The sequence below is a fragment of the Lates calcarifer genome, linkage group LG13 (genome assembly GCF_001640805.2).
Source record: "Lates calcarifer isolate ASB-BC8 linkage group LG13, TLL_Latcal_v3, whole genome shotgun sequence".
NCBI lineage: Eukaryota > Metazoa > Chordata > Actinopteri > Centropomidae > Lates > Lates calcarifer.
In genome coordinates this window covers 547442-567496 of record NC_066845.1, presented here as the reverse complement: position 1 = coordinate 567496, position 20055 = coordinate 547442, and the positions used below count along the sequence as shown (strand labels likewise).

Here is a 20055-nt window from a genome sequence, read left to right as displayed (position 1 = left end):
TTAACACTGACACTTTAACAAATTATGTAAATTATAAAAGAAATTGATTGTTGGGATTTGAAGTTGCACTTTGTCAAATCACTGTCACAAAATCATTTAACCCTGGCTGCAGCTTTGCTGGAATTACTCTCTCGTTCCAACTCAACAGTATTGTAAATTAGCTGTGTCCTACTATCAACTTTCACAAGTTTCTGCTTACTTGGTTTGTAAGAAATGTTTGGGTCTAACCCCCTCTCTTTTTCTTTGTAATGAACTTATTTCATGGGATACTGTGTTATTAGTCCAGTGTGCTTTTCAGACAGATCCACTGGTGTACAGGAAAATATTGCTTTGAGCATCTTGTTCCCCTTGAGCTCATTTATTCATTTAATCTCTTTCTCATCTCATGCTGCAGAAAAAACACACTTTTCCCAATATCATGAAAGAAAAAACTTTTGGTACTTCTTTCTCATTGTTGTTTCTGCTATGATGTGTGCAGCGTAGTAGACAGACATTCACATACACCCACTCCCCTGTAGCTTTCCACTGCACTTCCCTTCCTTTGGTTTCCTTGTGCTTTCAGCCAGAACACCTCCCACAGCCTGCTGCTGTCGCTGTGGAAAGAAGCTTGCGTAACATTACTAACTGGGTCAGTTCCTCTGTATAGTCAAGCCAAGACTTGTACAGATCTTTTCCATCAAGCAGCACTCCACTGACTGCCCCATGTTCCTGAATCTACCCTACAGTACACTGATGTCACTGTCTGGCTTCTACAGCTGCCTCATCTATCAGTATTAGTCATCATACTTCATAACATGTCTTTAACAAATCACAGAGCACATACTCGGGATTAATAGGTCTAAGTCATACATTGCTCATTACCCATCTGTGAGTGGTTGCTGTTGTCTGTTACCAGGTTGTGTTTGAAGTGGCTTTTAACAGTGCCAGAGGTGGATACGTGGCCATAGATGACATCTCCTTTTCCCCTGAATTCTGCCACACTGACACAGGTGAGGGGAGAGATCTGGATTTGAGGAAGGTATAGGCTGTACCACGCTCACAGACTGTTCTCTATCTCAGTCCTTGACAAACTGAACAATATGTTGGTCTGCTCAAAGGCTGAGGTCTCACTTGTGGCCACTAGAGGCTGTAATGTACACCTCACAATGAAAAAGTAGAACTATAGAGTATACCAACAATGTTGCTCTCTGGGTTAGGATTAGGAAGTTTAGGCTCAGAGATTCTCAACTCTCTCCACCAAGCTGTCTGGGTGGCACTTGAGAAGGAGGGAGGCAAAGGAAAGAAAAAGAGGAAAAGAAATGCTGAAGAAGAGAACAAAGGGCAATAAAGACAGAGGGCAGAGTCAGGGACAAAGTAAGAGGGTGGACAAAAGGCCAGAAGAAAAACTAAAGTAGTGAAAAGAGAGGAGAGCTAGAGAAAGAGAGAGGTAGAGACAGCGGTTAGAGTCAGGTACCAAATACTCAACAGTCTCAAATGGGTGTGAACATGGACAGCTGCGGACACCACAGATGCATAGTTCTCATTATACACTTTATAGCCCACAGACATTCACACAGAGCCCTACAGACACCCTCCGATGATGAAATTTACCTGGACCCTTGGGTACTAGCAGATGTGGACTAAATTAACTAATTAGAGTTTTGCACACTGCTTTATACAGCTGCCTCTAAGCATGAAAATATATGTCCATGTACACATTTAGTGCTTTTTCCATGGTGTTAAATCTGTGGAAGACATTACACTGTAATGCTGTTAGTGCAGGATTGTATCCCTAACCCCTGGTTCCTGTTTTACATGAACAATGATGCTATTTTCATCACTGACCTCCATTAATGAGGCAGGCTCATCTTGGACATGCTGTATTTTATGTTCCAGAGCCAACTTTTGATCCCTCTGTAGCCAACTGTGATTTTGAGAATGGCCCGTGTTTGTACTACCAGGAGAGAGCAGAGTCTAAAGTGTGGACCAGAGCTTCGGTCAAGCCTAATGCCTACAGGATAGGAGACCATACCACAGGAACAGGTGAGTCACAGCACAGACTAAAGCGCCTACAGTAATAGTGCTCATTGGCAACACTGAGATAGATTTATGGATAATTTAAATGGCCGGTGTGTGTGAGACACATTAAACAAACATTTTCTGTGTTTTTTGTAGATGAGCACCACCACTGGCATGACACAGAGTAAACATATTCTTTTTTTGGTCCTCATATCTTCTCTAAAATTAGCAAAAATCTAAACTGAGGGTGAAGGTATTTGCCATCTTGTCTACAGCAGGAACCTAATGAGCTTGTGAGGTTCTGGTCCTGGACCAAGTGTTAGCATCATACAGAGTTTGGGAATGTGGAGATGATCCAGCAACAGGTGCTTAAAGGGTTAATAATGAGTCACAGATGTTAATGATTTAAGTTGGTCTGTATGTCTTAAAACAGTGAGGTGCTTTTGGAATAATGAGTGTCTTACATTATACATTGCGGATATATGATTGCTGGTTTGATAAGAAGTGAAATTAAAGTGAGAAGGATCAGGCTTCAGTTCGCTACTTTACCATCTGTTGCCGATTTTTCCAGTCTTCAAAATATTTGCAGGCCTGGCCTCATTCCTTTTGTACAGGTATGTGCGTTCGCTCATCAAATTTGTTTGTAGGATGTGGCAGATTTCAATACAGGGACAGCAATAAGATGGTGGTCACTTTTGTTATGTTTGTCATAGATGTCCTTGTTGGAATGTGATGAGACATCTGCTCAGTTCTAGTACCTCGTTCACAAATTACATGGAGAATACAGGAAACAAAAGCTCTCCTAACTTATGAGATTGGGTCATAACTGGGTCATAATACTGTACATTATATGTGACACCATAGTTTTGGACTGAAATGTGTGTTTTGAATTTTGTTCCACTTGTAGTTTTGCTTACAACCAGGCAAGATATTAGTTTGCTGTGTAATGACCCATGTGCCATTGTAGCTGAACTATCATTACCACTCTTATTCTTAATTATATTCTTTGTCTTTTCTTTCTTAGGCTGTTTCCTCCTGGCAAACACTCGTTTCACTTCAAGGCCTGGTTATGTGGGTCGGCTTCATGGTCCCTTTTTACCTGGGAGCTACAAATACTGCCTGAGGTTCTACTACATGCTTCATGGATTTAGAAAAATAGAAAATGCGCTTGTTCTTTACATTTATGATGAGAACAACGTGGCCCTGGAGAAGGTGTGGAGCCTGGCTGACACTCCCAGGGCTGTATGGACTCAAGTGGAGATCACCTACATGAAGCCCATGCTTACCAAGGTATGAAGCATTAGTTGGACGAGAGATGAATAGATGGAATAATGAATTGTCTAGAATGATAACAGATACATGGTTAAAAAGTATTAGCAGTATTCAGTATTCTTCTCTATTTCCCAGGTAGTGTTTGTCAGCATTTGTAAGAATTTCTGGGAATGTGGTCTGGTAGCCATCGATGACATCACTGTCAGTGTGGGGGACTGTCAAATCACAGCAGGTAAAAGACTCACTAAGACATAGACCAATGGCTATTGTTAAATTGACTGTACTTATATAGCGCTTCACACTACAGGTCACATTCACCCATTCACACTGTTAACATGGCCTTTTAGTGGCTGGATTTGCAGTAGTGAATGATGACCAAACAAGGATTCAAAGAACTCAACATGCAGTTTATTTACAAATCTCAGTGAAACAAGTAGAACAATGGAAGTAGTCAGCCTTACCAGCAACACAGTCAGATGGAAACTGGCGCCTTTTATACTGTGTCCCTGGTGGACTACATTGCACCCTACTATTAACAGGTATGCTCAGTTTCTGTTTACAGGTGGAATTACACTATCCGTATGTAGTTCAGGATTTAAACGAAATATATACTGTAGGAGCCACACATTGTTTGCTGGGGATTATTTGGGGTTTGATTTGTTTCGTATGGTTGCCACGGTGATATGTGGGGTTTGGGTCACGTGGGCACCATAGATGGCAGTCGTAGGTTATATTAGGGGCTGAATCACCTGCACTGGGTGGAGAGAGGAGAGTCAGGTAGCTGTAATTTTTGTTGACCGCTTTTGTTCAGTTATGATACACATATGCAAACAGTGCATGTTTTACATCTGATCCGCGCGTGTATCTCCAAATAGCCGTTGTAGTAGCTTAAACATCCTGAAACTTACCTGGACTCAGCGTGCTTCTCTGTACCGGCAACATACAGGACCTATCACTACCTCTCAGGCGACGTGAAAGGGCTGGAAAGTCGCCACATATGCAATCGTGCTCCTCCTGCTATTCACTTCCCCCCAAACATAAACCCCAAAAACATAATTACAACCAATATATTTAAAGTACAAATTGCCCAGATCCTCTCTACCTATCCAGCCACTTGGTCCCTCCCGGAACATTCTTTACCCTGCTCGTACCCCAGGGACTTCTTTTGGCCGAACACCCGGGAGCAGACACAAAACCGGACCGGTAAGTGTTTCCATAACAATTCCTTTGTATTGACTACCTTCCTGCACTATAATAGACACATCATTTACGACACTTTTACCCACAGCAGCTAAGTGTACAGTACACCACAAAGAACTTAACTGGATGATTGTTCGTCAATTATGAACACCACATATTACTGTGTTGTCGGAGCCTAACCGAACTCCACTCTCTTCCAGGTAGAGCCCAGCGCCGGTCAACTAATAACACCACTGTGACATGTTCAATAAATATGCCATGTAACCAATCCATATTTGCTACCAAATATGCAAATATCCTGTACAAACGCTCTGTGTATAATAAAGTGCAAAATGTCGCCAGTAATGTTTGTAGTCATTTGTTACAAGTATAATTGTCATAATCTCCCCCGCTATACAATATTTACAAGGCCAAAGCTGTCAGTCACTAGTAAAGGAGTGCCCTTCGTCACATTTCCTCCCCCCTCCCAGTGTCCCTTCTAGACAGAGTGTTGTCCCAGTAGGTAGTATCTGAGGGCAACGATGGCCCATTTCATCGCCAAACACTCCTTTTCCATTGTCGAGTATCTCCTCTCTCTGTCCAACAGCTTTCGACTCAGGAACACAACTGGTCTCTCCTCTCCTTCCACCTCCTGTAGCAACACTGCTCCCAGGCCCACTCCAGAAGCATCTGTTTGCAGGATGAAAGGTTTGTCAAAATCTGGGCTGTCGAGAACTGAATGAGTGCAGATGGCCTCCCTTAGGTCCCGAAAGGCTCTGTCACACTCCTCAGTCCATTTCACCTTGTTGTGAGAGGAAGCTTTGGTCAGATCATTCAGCACCCCAGATCTATCTGCAAAATGAGCAATGAACTTCCTGTACCAGCCCACCAGACCCAGGAAGCCTTTCACTTTCTTCTTGGTGATTGGAACAGGGAAAGAATTGATGGCTTCTACCTATCCCCACGCAGCCTAATTTTCCCAAGTCCAATGACGTAGCCGAGATACTCCACCTCCCCTCGGGCCACAGCACATTTGTGAGGGTTGATGGTTAGGCCGGCTGCCCTGATTCGCTATAGGACCTGCTGCAGGTGGACCCTGTGCTCCTCCCAGGATTGGCTGAACACCACAATGTCATCCAAATATGCCGCCGAGAAGTCTGACACATCCCGCAGTACATGGTCCATCAGCCTCTGGAACGTGGCAGGCGCCCCCTGGAGACCAAATGGCATCACCTTAAACTGGTACATCCCAAATGGCATTCTGAAAGCTGTCAGCTCCTTTGCCTCTGGTGCCAAAGCTAACTGCCAGTAGCCTTTGCTCAGGTCCAATGATCTCAGGTACCTGAAATCTATGCAAAACCTGAGTGATCCATCTTTCTTTGGCACCAAAACCACAGAACTGCACCACTCACTGCAGGATACCTCGATTATCCCCATCTCTAACATCAACTTAATTTCTTTCTGCAACACAGGAATCAACTGCTCATGAATCCTATAGATCTTCTGCCTGGACTGGGGCATTCTTTGTCAGCCATATCCTGTGCTGTACCAGAGAAGTGAACCCTGGTGTCTCTCTAAACAGTTCTGGGTCCAGTAGGGGTATGACCTCTGCCCTCTGAGTGGGAGTCAGATGTGAACAATCCACTCCTGAAGCCTCTGCTATAGTAGTAGTAGTAGCAGTGGTGGTGGGAAAGAATTTTTCATCCGTATCTTCCTCCCGCACAGCTCGCACTAACAGCTGCTGACATGCAGGCTCTGGACGAGCCTGGAACTCCTTGAGCAGCTTAACATAAAACGTCTGGTACTTCTTAAGTCTGTCCGGCATATATAGCTCATATGTGACCGTACCCACTCGTTTAGTCACATCATAATGCCCATGCCATTTAGCCAGAAATTTACTGTCACTGGTTGGCAACAGCAACAGTACCTTCTGGCCTGAAGTGAAGACACACTCTCTGGCTTTGCGATCATACCAGACCTTTGGGTTATGCTGTGCAGACTTCATGTTCTCATGAGCAAACGCTGTCATCCTCCTCCAGCCTCTCCCTCATTTTCACCACATAAGCCACCACATTTTCTGCTCCTGACTTAGGACTTTCCCAGTGTTCTTTGAGGAGTTCCAACGGCCCCCTCACCTGGCGGCCATAAAACAGTTCAAATGGTGAGAACCCTGTTGATACCCTGTGGGACTTCCCGATATGCGAACAACAGGTATGGTAGCCACCTATCCCAATCCGCACCTGTGTGGGCAACATACTTTGCGCAGCATGTTTTTCAAAGTCTGGTTGTAGTGCTCCACTAGCCCATCTGTCTGGGGGTGATAAGGGATGGTTTTTATGCCTTTCACGCCTAACAGTTGATAGACCTGCTGTAAGAGTGCCTTAATATCAGCGTTTTTTTAATCTGTTAGGATTGCTTTTGGTATGCCTACCCTAGAAAACAGCTGTAGTAAGCATTCTAGCCTTGAGGGAAAGCCTCAGGATAGCGGGTTGCATGGTTGCATGTCACCAAAATGTAATGGTGGCCGGCTGAACTTTTTTCCAGGGGGCCTACTATGTCCATGCCTATCCTTTCAAATGGTGTGTCAATTATGGGCAAAGACTGTAACTGGGCATGCATCACTCCCTTTGCTGAAATAAGCTGACATGTTTCACAGGAATGACAGAACTGCAACACTTGGTTGTACATCCCCGGCCAAACTAAATTACTTCCAATTCTAGTCAGAGTTTTCTGGAAAGCCATGTGACCTGCCCATGGAACTGAATGACCTTGTGTCGAAACTGCTGTGGAAGTGCCAAAGCCTCCGTCTTTCCCTTTCTTTGATACAGAAGACCCTCCTTTACTATATGGCTGGCATCATCTAGGCAGCTAGGGCTGTTCTGTTTTACCCCCTCAATCCCCTCAATCCAAACCACAGTTTCAGTGTCACATCCTGTCTTTGTAATGCCCCCAAATCCGGGGGAAAATCATAGTCCAGCGACATGGGTATTTGGGAAATGGCCTGCCATCTCTTCCTTAGGAGAACCCATTAGTTTTTCCCGTCTTTGCCTTTGACTTGTGCGGTTTTACTGGCTCTGCCTCCCAATCTACCTCAAAGAAAGGCAGCTCTCTGACGGCTCCCTCTGCACTCGACCTATCCTCACTCCATTTTTCTCTAGGGACCAAACTGCTGCTAATGCTAATCAACAGTTTGTACGTTGTTGTGTATGTTTGGATAACCATATGGATAATATTAGCATAAACATAGCATTATATTAGCCTATTTGCTAACAGCTGACATTGTATTTAATGCAAAGGTCTAATTGGATATAAAATGTCATCACTTTATCATTTTATCCTAATGGTCAATGGTTGCTCACATAATGCTCACTCATTATATTCTGCCAGTGAAGCTAACCTATTATTGATTATTATACAACCACACTAACCCACTCTGCAGAACAACCCACTACCCCATAACAGTCACCCTAGTAACCCCAGTCACCCTAGTAACCCTAGGGTGACTGTTACGCTGTTTGCCCAGAGTTTGCATGTTGTCCCTGTGTCTGTATGGGTTCTCTCTCACTACCCTGGATCCCTCCCACAGTCCAAAGATATGCAGGCTAACTGGTGACTCTGAACTGCCTATAGTGAATGAGAGTGTGAATGGTTGTTTGTCTTTATATGTTAGCCCTGCAATGAACTGGTGATCTGTCTAGGGTGTATCCCGCCTTTTGCCCAATGACAGCTGGGATAGGCTCCAGCTCTCCCTTAAGAATAAGCAGTAGAGATAACAGATGGATGGATTTAGTTGTTAGTTTGTAAAACTATAGGTAACAGCTGAGATGTAACAGGCTGTGACAGATTGTGATGTAAATGTAAAAATGCGAAAGGCCCTATGTAGAGCCCCTGGTGGTTTGGTTTGTCCGTTCTGGGCTACATGGCTACGGTGCAACATGATGGACTCATTGGAAGAGGACCTACACCCCATGTAGATATAAATTGCAAACAAAAACACAACAATGATTAGTTTTAGGTGATTACACACTGATAAATACATATTTTTGTATATTAGTGGAAATTCAAAATGAGGCTCAGTAGTGTGTGTGGCCTCCATGTGCCTGTATAATCTCCCTACAACGCCTGGGTTGTAGGGAGGGCCTGATGAGGCGGCGGATGTTCTCCTGAAAAACCACTATGATATTGCTTCTTCTCTGAACAGGATGATTCCATAGAAATCCCACAACTGACCTGAACCTGCTAGGCTCTCACAGAATGAACCTGGAGTTTTCATCATATCTGTAGCACACACTGGACTGAGCCATTTTCTTTGTAAATCTAGCCTTAAGTGTTCAACTTATGCACTGACTGTGTTTGTTGGTTCTACAGGCTCCCTCCCAGGTCAATGTAACTTTGAAAGTGGAGTCTGTGGCTATATCCAGGACAAGAAAGGAGACAAGGCTGGCTGGCTGCGAGTCAGAGGATACACCCCCACCTCCTATACAGGACCCAGAGGAGACCATACCACAGGGGTGGGTGAGTCGTTTTTCATTCACTTTATTCATTCATTCAGAGCACATAGCCTCACGTGATGGCTGGATGGAACTTTGTGTATGATGTGATGTAAGTGTTTTTGTGTCATTACACAATGGATGTTAGTGCACTTTTTTCTCACTTACACAGTATTCTGTTCCTCTTTGTGTGTTGGATTTTTACAGCTGCAGTGACGAGTCTCCACTGGAATTATTAAAGGTCCATTAAAGTGTGCTATTCATGGTTTTATGCACAGTGTACTTCTTCTAGGTTACTTCATGTACATCGAGGCGTCACTCATGCGTCCTGGTCACAAAGCTCGCCTGCTGACCTCTGATCTGCGAGGATCCTCATACCCTCAGTGTCTGATATTCTACTACCACATGTATGGTTCTGGCACTGGCATACTGAGCGTGCTCCTGCAGCACGGCAGCAGAGAGCGGGTCACGCTGCTGTGGAGAAGGCGTGGTGAGCAAAGCATCAGCTGGATGAGGGCAATGGTGGACTACCACTGTGATGCCCGACACCAGGTATGTAAATTATAGGAGTGACAGACTAGCCCCTAACACTGATAGATACCAAGTAACACCTAGTAGCTTCCTTTGACTCTATTGTATTTTATCCACAACCTTCATTAAATTAATCAAGCTTATGCAGGTAATGTGGTAAAACAAACTTTAATTAGCAGCGCTGTTCTTATAGTACAAAACTATCTGCTGTGCAAGTTCATTATGGCCCCTTTTTTGCAAGGAAATTTGTATGTCTCTACAGTTTGTATCTTCAGTAATAAAACCCAAAGTAACGTAACCTTTAGTAATTAGAATGGTGATACCCACAAAAGATAAGAAAAAAGAAATAGAAAGAACAAACTTTTTGAACATTATGGTTTTACTTAATGCATACATAATAATAGTCCTTAGCGGGTCTTAAAATGAGGTAAATACAACCTCAGATGAACAATTATTACACCATAACATTATTTATTTAACAAAAACGAGGCCAAAATGCAGAGGTAATGTGTGAAAAATGAAGTACATCGTTACTGTGGCTGCTTATCAAGGCATTGATTAATTGATCATCAGCAAGTGTGTCTACCTCTATAAAAGAAGGAGTTTTGGCACTTTGCCGGTCTGAAGTATTCAGGTGTGTGTTAGCACAATGCAACATCAGCAATGATCTTAGAGAAGCACTTGTTGTGCCCATCAATCTGGGAAAGGTTATAAGGCCATTTCCAAACAATCTTAATATTTTCATTCTACAGAGAAAGATTATTCACAAGTGGTAAACATTCACTACAGTTGCCAGTCTTCCCAGGATGTCCCAGCAAATTCACCCCAAGGTCAGGCCATGCAATGCTTGGAGAAACTGCAAAAAAACCAAGAGTTACATTTTCGACTCTACAGGTCTCAGTTAGCATGTTAAATGTTAAAGTACATGATAGTACAATTAGAAGAACACTGAACAAGTATGGCTTGTTTGGAAGGGTTGCCAGGAGAAAGCCTCTTCTCTCTAAAAAGAACATGGCAGCACAGCTTAGGATTTTGCAAAGCTGCATCTGAACAAACCACAGGATTTCTGGAGCAGAGTCCTTTGGACAGATGAGATCAAAGTGGAGATGTTTGGCCATAATGCACCACACACAGTCAAATGTGAGGCCATCTGTCTGACAGTTTAAGCTTGGCTGAAACTGGGTCATGCAACAGGACAATAATCCCAAACACACCAGCAAATCTATAACAGAATGGTTGAAAAAGAAAAGAGTCAAGGTGTTTCAGTGGCCCAGTCAAAGTCCAGACTTCAACCTGATTGACTCATTGAATGGTATGGATTGAAATGAACACTGTTGTGTCTGAAACATGTCCTGGTCCTGTGTACAAATTCTTTTCTTGGCCATGAACTCATAGTGTGGTGTCTCAAGTTCAGTAACAAACTATTTTCCAGCAGTATTTATGTTGCACTGAAGCAAAAATGTGCCCACATCTTTTTTCTGCACCAGCTATTCAGCATCTGTTCAAACACTGGAGCTGTTTTCTCTTTGTGTTAGAGGCATTCTTTGATTATTACATTGCTTTAAACTGCTTGTTGGAACAACTGGCTCTTGTACTCTCAGGTGCATTAAATATATATCATACAAATGATGGCCTGTTTGAATTTACCACCACACATAGCAAACATAACTATATAACTTAAAACAGACATTTAGAGATTCATATTGTCAACATTTGAATGAACATTTGAATACAAATTTAGGTAATAAATCGGGGTCATTGTACATTTGTCCCACTCACTGTTCTGACATCACACATTTCACAGTTTATGATTGACATAATCACATAATTGGTGTTTCCTGTAGATAATTTTTGAAGCCATCCGGGGCCCATCGCTACGAAGTGATATCGCTATTGATGACATCTCTTTTAAAAGGGGGCCGTGTGAAGGTATAGTCTAAAAATCGTACCTGTTTGACTCTGAACAGCTGTTGGTGTGTCTCTACTTGTGTCTTATTGTCACCTCTTCATCAAACTAATGTTGTTACACAACATCAAAATTCTAATTCTTTTTAAAATCAGGCTTTATCAGTGTTATACTATACAATACTATATTGTTTAATGAGTAGAACTATAATATCTGTGTTGTTTTGTTCTCCAGATCCTGATGACATCACTCCATACTCAGGCTTCTCAGAGTATTTCAATGAGATTGAGAACTGAGACTGGAGGGAAGCCTTTCAGCATAAATGTTTGGAAGTTTTTCAGAGTTGGGCTGGGTGGCTTTCAGAAGAATGAATGTGAACAATCCATTAAGACAATTTACAAACTTGTAGAGCAATGCGTATGTTGCAGCCAGGACCACCACCTCACTGTATTGCTGTCTTTATTTACTTCCCAGTCCAGTAATTTCACTATATTTGCTGTAATTCTTAACATTTCTTTGATCACATTAGGCTTAATGGAACTGTATTACATACAGGGGGTTGATAGTGACTTCTTCTCCTGATAACATTATCCATTCTCTTCTCACAACAGTCACACCTCATTCTCATGACATTCAGTTAGACAATCACAATCAGGTGTGAGGGCCTGTTGACACTATGCACAAAATATCATATAAATATGTGTTTATAATATGTGTTACTCACTTTTATTTGAGGCTGTGCTGGTCAAAGTTAGCAAACCACATCTATAGCTACTAGCACAAGCTAAAACAAATTAGTATTAATTATTAATATAGTACTAATAGCTGTTAATAGCTGTTTTTTCAATCCACAACAGTGAGTCCTTTTCTATCTCTATGGAAACTAATCCTGAAAGTCGAGTCTGCCCAGTCGTATTTCTCACATAAGTTTGAATTCACTTTAGGGCTGAGAATGTCCCCTCGACAGAAGCAGTTTTTTAATTTGTCTACAAATAATCATCAGTTTCAGTGAGTAAAATGTATTTTACCTACAGTATATTTTATTGTTTACGTCTTTGTCATTTTCTGAGTTAATATTGATGCTTCTGCTAGAGATGATGTCTGTGGAGCAGCTGTGGCTGCAGTGTTTGGAGACCATTGTGTTAACTGGGTCTTTATAGCATTGCTTTAGTTATGGCATTATTGACATATTGTTGATGGTTTCTATAGCTGTGACATCATAATGATGGTATTAAGAGGTGGGTTAATAGGACACCAGCGAAGGCTTAGGTGTGAAATGCATGGCCCGCCACTGGCACGTGCATGTGCACCCTCAGTAGCTTGAATAAGAACAAACAAAAGGGAGAATCAACTATAAAAAAAAATCACTCCATAGCAAACTCCACAGGGAACCTTTTAAAGTCAAGGGGTTTTTGTTTGTTTTTTTAAGATTTGACAAAGTTCCCTCCAGAAAATCTTCTGTTTTTGGAGGTTAGTAGTGCTTCCAGTGACAATCAAATTGTCTTTGACATGTAAAATCAGTAGAGTGTCTCTTAAAATCTCACCTGTATGTAAATGGGTGCCCAGGGGTGAAGTCAGAGAAGTCAGTGAAGACTTCAAAAATCACTCAGGTACAGAAAGTTGAGCGCTTTAGCTTGACTTTGTATTAAATCATATAGCTGAAATGTACTATACTTTGTCAAGAACTCCAATGAGACCAAAAACAATATATTAATTCCTCTCTCATTTCTTTATGACTTCCCTGCTCAGAAAAATATAGAATATTGCCATGTTTATCCTGTAAGGTAAACATAATTTTCTTTCTTGAATGATTGAATTGAATGTTTAATATCTGACTCCACCCCAAAGAAGGAAAGGTGAAACTGACTTGAAAATCAGGTAATCAACTTTTTAGCTCAGTGAGCTAATGGCTAAGGATATTTGGACTTAAAGACTCAGAACTGAGAAACTGCTTTTGTCTGCTGCCATGTTGTCACGCAGTAACACCACAAAAACATAAAGAATAGGCAATACACCTTGCTTTTGCAAACGAAGGTTAAGCCATACCCCTGCACTGTCTTTGTAGCCTGTAATTGTCAGAAAATATTGGATTTTCATTTAGAGAAGGTCTTGTAGGCTTAATAAACCTTTATAATAATAATCCTTGGATTTGGGCTTCCACTATTGAATTCTTGTTTAATGTCTATTCTTTATATGTCTGTTTAAGTATCAGGTGTTGTTTCTTACATATCTCATTTCAGATATAACTTGTTATGCAGATGATTTTTTCCATTAGAATTCACTCAAGCTTTCGTTTGTGTTATTTCCACTGTGACAAAGGATTTGAGTCCAGCTTCAGACTTATGTCACAATTTAGGCACTTATAGATATTGATCGCTATCTTTTCAAGGCATGGATCCAGTAAGGTGCTGGGAACCTTCCATAGGGGTTTGATCCATGCTGTCTTATTAGCATCACAAGGTTCCTGCAGAAGTTTTAAATCTATGCAAACATCCGAGTGCTGTGCTGTGCATTTAGATGTCCTTATCACTGTTGGGCTGTTATTGTAAAATTGTCTTCCTGTTGCCCGACAACAGACTAAATTTCCATTTTGATTCAGTCCTTGAGAAAGTTAGAGGTATGGAACAATGCTGATTTTGATTTTGATTCTGTTTGCTTCTCTACTGACCTCTAGACTCTGAATTACTTATTACTTTATCTTGTTTATATACCATAGACACTGTCATGTACCTGTCATGATGACTGTGTCTGAGATCCTGTAAATAGTAAAAAATATAGATCACACTTTTGCCTCATCATTTATCAGTTTGCCATGTATCATTAACCAGTGCTTCCACCACACCACAAAAACTGCTCAGAAATATCTCTAGGAACATGACAAAGAGCCCAAGGTGTTGACCCAGATCCCAATTGAATCCAGTATCCGTGGGATGGGTTGGAACAGATCAGATCCATAGAGGCCCCATCCTACAACCCACAGGACTCAAGGATCTGCTGCTGATCCCAGTGCCAGACACCACAGGATGCCCCCACAGGTCCCATGTCCATGCCCCAGTGGGTCAGAGCTGTTTTGGCAACAAAAGGGGGACCTACACAATATTAGGCAGGTCCCACAGATACTGGATGGGTCCTTTGTCATGTTCCTTGAGACATTTCTGAGCATCCTGCCTGGGGAGGCCCCTGCTAGTGGGAAGTGCTGTTGCCATGAGAGGTTGTGCTTAGCCTGCAACAATGTTTAGATGGATGGTACGTGTCAACATAACATGATCTGTATATTATTTGAGAATCAACTATCGGCTTATTTAAAATTTGTTTGACATCTTTATCATCATCTACTATGAAAATAAGACCCAGGTTGTAATAAACTGGAATTGCCAAACAATAAGTGACCTCTGACCTCTTGACCCTGATACACACAAGTATGTGTACCAAGCAATTTTGTCACTAACATTAAAGCCTACATTGAACCTAAGAATGGTGATGTTTCTTATTCGGGCTGTCCATCTGATCCAGAGCAAGATATTCAATTCAATTCAAGTTTATTGTATTTACGTATATTTATATGAGGGAGAGAGGGTGGTAGAGAACAGGGACAGGAGAACATAGCATAATACAGATTCCAAGTAAAAATGAGGAAAAAAGTATCAGTAATACAGTAGTGATAATAATAGTAATGACAATTAAAGTAGTAATTTCAATAGAATGGTATGAATATTTATGGCCTTGATCATTTTGAATGGCTTCTGACTTTGCTTTAGCAATGCCATCAGAGGAAAACTTTTCCCTTGAACAACACTTTGGTACAGTATTTCATGAAGTTTCCCTTGAAATTCCAGTGTTTTTGGTGACTTCTTGGCCATTCAAATAGCGCTGCCGGAAAAGAGGCTATAAAACAATATTAAGAAGGTGAACCACAAATGCTGCATTTATTATCCCTAAACTTTGACTGCTAGAACTGGTGACTCACAGTTTTTACACTTTTCAGGATTAATTTATGTGTACTTTGTTATATTTGGAGGAAATCCATATTCCTGCCCCAAGTAGCATCTCAAGTAGCACCACTGTTACATAATACATGATGAAACTGTTCCTGCAGTTGGACAAGATCATATTTTGATACCAGGTCTGAAAAAACAATGAGCATTACTTTGTGGTTGTTGTGTTTTATTTTGCTTTATTAACAGTTTTGATTCAGTAACGATTAAAACAGTCTTAGTGATATAAATTGTAATGATTTGTGAGAAATATGAGTAAGGCAGAGATGCTGACAACTTGTCGTTTTGAATGCGTAGGAGCTGCATATGACAGCAAAAAAAAAAAAAAAAAAAAAAAAAAAAATCCAGGAAAGTTCTTCACTGTTAAACTAAAATCAGACAATGCAGACATCTATCTACTATCATGTCTTTTTTTAATGCTGATCATTGATTCTTCCCACATCTAAAGGAATTTAATCCACTCTCCTGTCTGTTAGGTAAGAGTGCACTCTAATGGTTTAAATACTCCCCAACAGGAGCTCATCTGTAATCAGTGGTGTTTGATTCCAAATTTAAAGGTTTTGACCTTGAGAAATGCTATATGAGCAGTTTTTATATGATTGGGTCTCCATTTTGTTTGTCTTGTGGGCAGGCATGCAGTATGGCCCAATATACATTCCTTTTTAATGTGTCAACAAAGACAGAGAAGAAAACTGGCATCTAATGCAATATCTGTTTTTTTTAAATCACTATTATTCAGTCATGTCATTTCATGACAGTTTGTATGATAAAACATTTTGCAATCAAAGAGAAAGAAAAGAAAGAAAGTGTTATTTCCTAATTTGTTATCTAGAGCAGACACAAAGTTTGGTGGAAACTGTTCCTGCAGTCAGACAAAATCATATTTTGATACCAGTTCTGAAAGTTACATACAGGTTATGTACAGTATGTAAAGAAAAATGGTAGACAAGTTAAACATTTTCAACAGCAATTATATTCTGTTTGATATTTAATAAAGTTGTGGGAATACATGTGTATATATCTGTGAGTCATATTTTACCACAAAAACATAATTTAAGGAACAAATACCACCAAATAAATCTAAATGGTAAAAAAACAAAACAAACAAACAAAAAATAATGAGGATTACTTTGCTGTTGTTGTGTTTTATTTTGCTTTATTAACAGTTTTGATTCAGTAACGATTAAAACAGTCTTAGTGATATAAATTGTAATGATTTGTGAGAAATATGAGTAAGGCAGAGATGCTGACAACTTGTCGTTTTGAATGCGTAGGAGCTGCATATGACAGCAAAAAAAAAAAAAAAAAAAAAAAATCAGGGAAGTTCTTCACGTTAAACTAAAATCAGACAATGCAGACATCTATCTACTATCATGTCTTTTTTTATCTGATCATTGATTCTTCCCACATCTAAAGGAATTTAATCCACTCTCCTGTCTGTTAGGTAAGAGTGCACTCTGAATGGTTTAAATACTCCCCTGATCTGAGAGGCACAGAATCAGCCTCAGTGGACTCACAGCCCTCAGTCTGCATTGTATTATAATACTGTAGTAAATAATGTTTTTTGCTCTGTTTATAATTTAAATTAGAAGACTCATAGAGATGCAACCGACCAGAGAAAAGCATGTTTATGAAATTACAACACAAATCTGGGGCCAGGTAGAAGTGCGTTGTTGAAAAATGTGTACACATTTCACAAAGAGGAAGGTTGCAACAGGGGGATGCTCTGTAGGCCACAGAACACTAGGAGCCACTGGAGGGCAGTCAAATACCAGGACCGCCCCCACTCCTACTGACATACTATGACAACATCAGTTGGCAGGAGAGCAGCACATCTGCATGTCTACAATAGAAAGTATTACAGTAATATTTATGAGCTTGAAGCTACAATGTATTGTATTATTTACTGCTTATTATTTTGTCTTCACAATTTTAAGTTTCAAATGAAAATAAGGAGCTGCAGCTGTAAGAAAATTAATATTTGAAATGTCGCTCAAGCATGAGCTTAAAAGAATAAGTTTTTATTTGAGTGACAGATAAGAACACAGCCTTACTCAAGAGGTAAGATGGATAGAGTTGATGGATGATGTTCCTCATGTGACTGTTTCCTTTCCAGTATACTTGTAATCAATCAACAATCATATGGAAATCTTTAACATTCTCTTAAAATGCAGAAGCAATGATGTTTTATTGTACTTATTCTCTCAGAATTCTGTTGGGAGAATTTGCAGCAGAATTCTTCAGATATACATACATTTTTTATATAATGTATGCTTTTTACTGTGTTCACATTATCTTGGCTGGAATCACTCAATCACAAACCAGACAAAAGGCTACAGTCTTTTGTCTGGTTTAATTTCTTACAATTTTTCTCTATCAGAATTTAAATATAATAGAATTTTTATGAAGTTTTCAAATGTGAATGTGACTTTGAAAACACTTTTATGTGGACCTTGAATTAACATTTTTTCTTTCTTTCACATTACTTTTCTGTCAAAATACTGTCTCAAGGTAAGATTAAACTTTTATGCTCAAAGTGTATTTGATCAATGATTGGTTCCTTTTGTTAAGGAAACTTATCATTTTACAAGAGTCTGGCATGAATGGAAAATATATCGCTTTGTGTGCTTGCTCCAGTGTTAGTCAGGGTTGTGTATTGTGTTTGAGTGGAGAGGCAGGTGGGGGAGCAGTAATGAGATTAACAGGTGAACTATCACTGATGGACCAGGATAAAATGCATTTGAGCATTGATCTGTTACGACTTTGAGGACATTTTGAAATCCATGTAAATCCTGGATGAATTCAAATTGAATTCAGATTGAATCCAATAATTTGGTGGAGTAAAGGCAGAGGAGCAGAAACAATAGCTAGGTGACAGGTAGACATGACCAGAGGATGCCAGGCGATTCCTTCTGAACCACAGGACACAGTCATTATACTTCTCAGAAAAAAAGGCTAAATAAATTATTGAAGAGTTGATGCCCTTGCAGTGAGAAGCAACTAATTAGCTTGTCATCATTAGTGGAAGTGGTCAGTGTGTGACAGTTGTGAAGCAATTGATTGCACCTGGCGATTTGGTCGAAAATCCCTGGAGGTTAATCATTGACAGGATGGAGGGGTCAGCCTCTCCATGGCTCAAGGCATACAGGGTCGATCAATAACCCTTCATCTGGAACTCCCTGAGAATTTGTCTCAAGAGCTCCTCAATTCACCAATAGCTCCAAACTTTATGAAGAGATTAAAAACATGGATGGCCTTCGAGAATGAGGAGGCAGCAGGTTCAGGTGAGCAATGAGGTGTCTGAAAACTACTGAGACAATAAAAACAATAGGACACATATAGATCATATGGCATTATTTCATCTGTAATCTATGCTCCAACAGAGTGAAATGAACCATTTTAATATCCTTGTAAATCTAGAATTTGCTTTTTGCTCCTTACTCTTTGCTCTTACTTCTGTGTTTTTTAATTAATTATTTTTTTTTATCTCTTTTAGTTTACTTTAGTTTTATCACTGTTTTTAGCACCAATATACCAAGACAAATTCCTTGCATGTGCAAACGTACTCAGCAATAAAGTCTGATTATGATTTATTATGTATCCCCTGAGCACATATACCAACACATACCATGTCATACTGAATTAAAAAGTCCCAAATCCAAAGGAGCTGTGGGATACATATTACAGTAAGTTTCATTATAAAGTTTTACACAATTAATATCTCTAAATAATTACAGTTATCAACAGGAGCTCATCTGTAATCAGTGGTGTTTGATTCCAAATTTAAAGGTTTTGACCTTGAGAAATGCTATATAGCAGTTTTTATATGATTGGGTCTCCATTTTGTTTGTCTTGTGGGCAGGCATGCAGTATGGCCCAATATACATTCCTTTTTAATGTGTCAACAAAGACAGAGAAGAAAACTGGCATCTAATGCAATATCTGTTTTTTTTAAATCACTATTATTTCATGTCATTTCATGACTGTATAATAAAACATTTTGCAATCAAAGAAAAAGAAAAGAAAGAAAGTGTTATTTCCTAATTTGTTATCTAGAGCAGACACAAAGTTTGGTGGACTTGTCCCTTCTGTCCATTCCATCCACTGGCTCAGTGTTTTTTATGTTTCCATTTCCAAGTAGCTGGTCAATATCACTGATCATTATTGACCTCCACATCTGCTCTGCTTTTTCTTTTCCTTGTCTACCTCCTCCTTTCTCCCCTGCCTCAATAAAACCATGTGTTGGATTAAATTCTATTTTGCTTATCTATTATCATACTGAGGTGGTGTATGCATGATGGAAATGGACCATAGACTTAGGTGTATGGGGTGACAAACAACACCACAGTGTGAGTGACAACGTGAAATGTCTACACATGCTTCATATGATGCAAACTGTTACTTCCAGGTGTATTTAAATGCATGAGAGGAGGTACATTTGTACAGAATGGTAAGTGAGGTCACAACAGTCTGCATACACATACAATAATCACAACCGTCCATGGAAAAACAGTGATGCTCTTAAAGAGCCACCCCATGCCAGTAACTCTACCTCCACCAACTCTTACTCACTGCAGATAAATTAAGACTTCCAAGAGATGATGTCCTCATTGATTACATTAAACACAACAACATTTGTTCTGAGTATTTGTTACTGCAATAAAGTGTAAAAGAAGAAATGATG

At 40.2% G+C, this 20055-nt stretch overlaps 1 protein-coding gene across 2 annotated transcripts in view; it reads left to right on the top strand.

The window, feature by feature from the left end:
- mamdc2a (MAM domain containing 2a) overlaps window positions 1–14851 on the top strand; it is a 44347-nt gene extending 29496 nt beyond the window's left edge. The window contains exons 7-14 of one of the 2 annotated variants that reach the window (XM_018699673.2): window positions 896–989; window positions 1876–2022; window positions 3023–3288; window positions 3406–3502; window positions 8818–8964; window positions 9232–9491; window positions 11315–11399; window positions 11611–14851. In XM_018699673.2, the coding sequence (XP_018555189.1) occupies window positions 896–989; window positions 1876–2022; window positions 3023–3288; window positions 3406–3502; window positions 8818–8964; window positions 9232–9491; window positions 11315–11399; window positions 11611–11672 (1158 nt within the window). In that variant the 3' untranslated portion in view covers window positions 11673–14851. Of the gene's footprint in view, window positions 1–895; window positions 990–1875; window positions 2023–3022; window positions 3289–3405; window positions 3503–4380; window positions 4816–8817; window positions 8965–9231; window positions 9492–11314; window positions 11400–11610 lie in introns of those variants that run through there. The other variant, XM_051075262.1, reaches the window with a different exon arrangement.
- Window positions 14852–20055: the final 5204 nt, after the last annotated feature.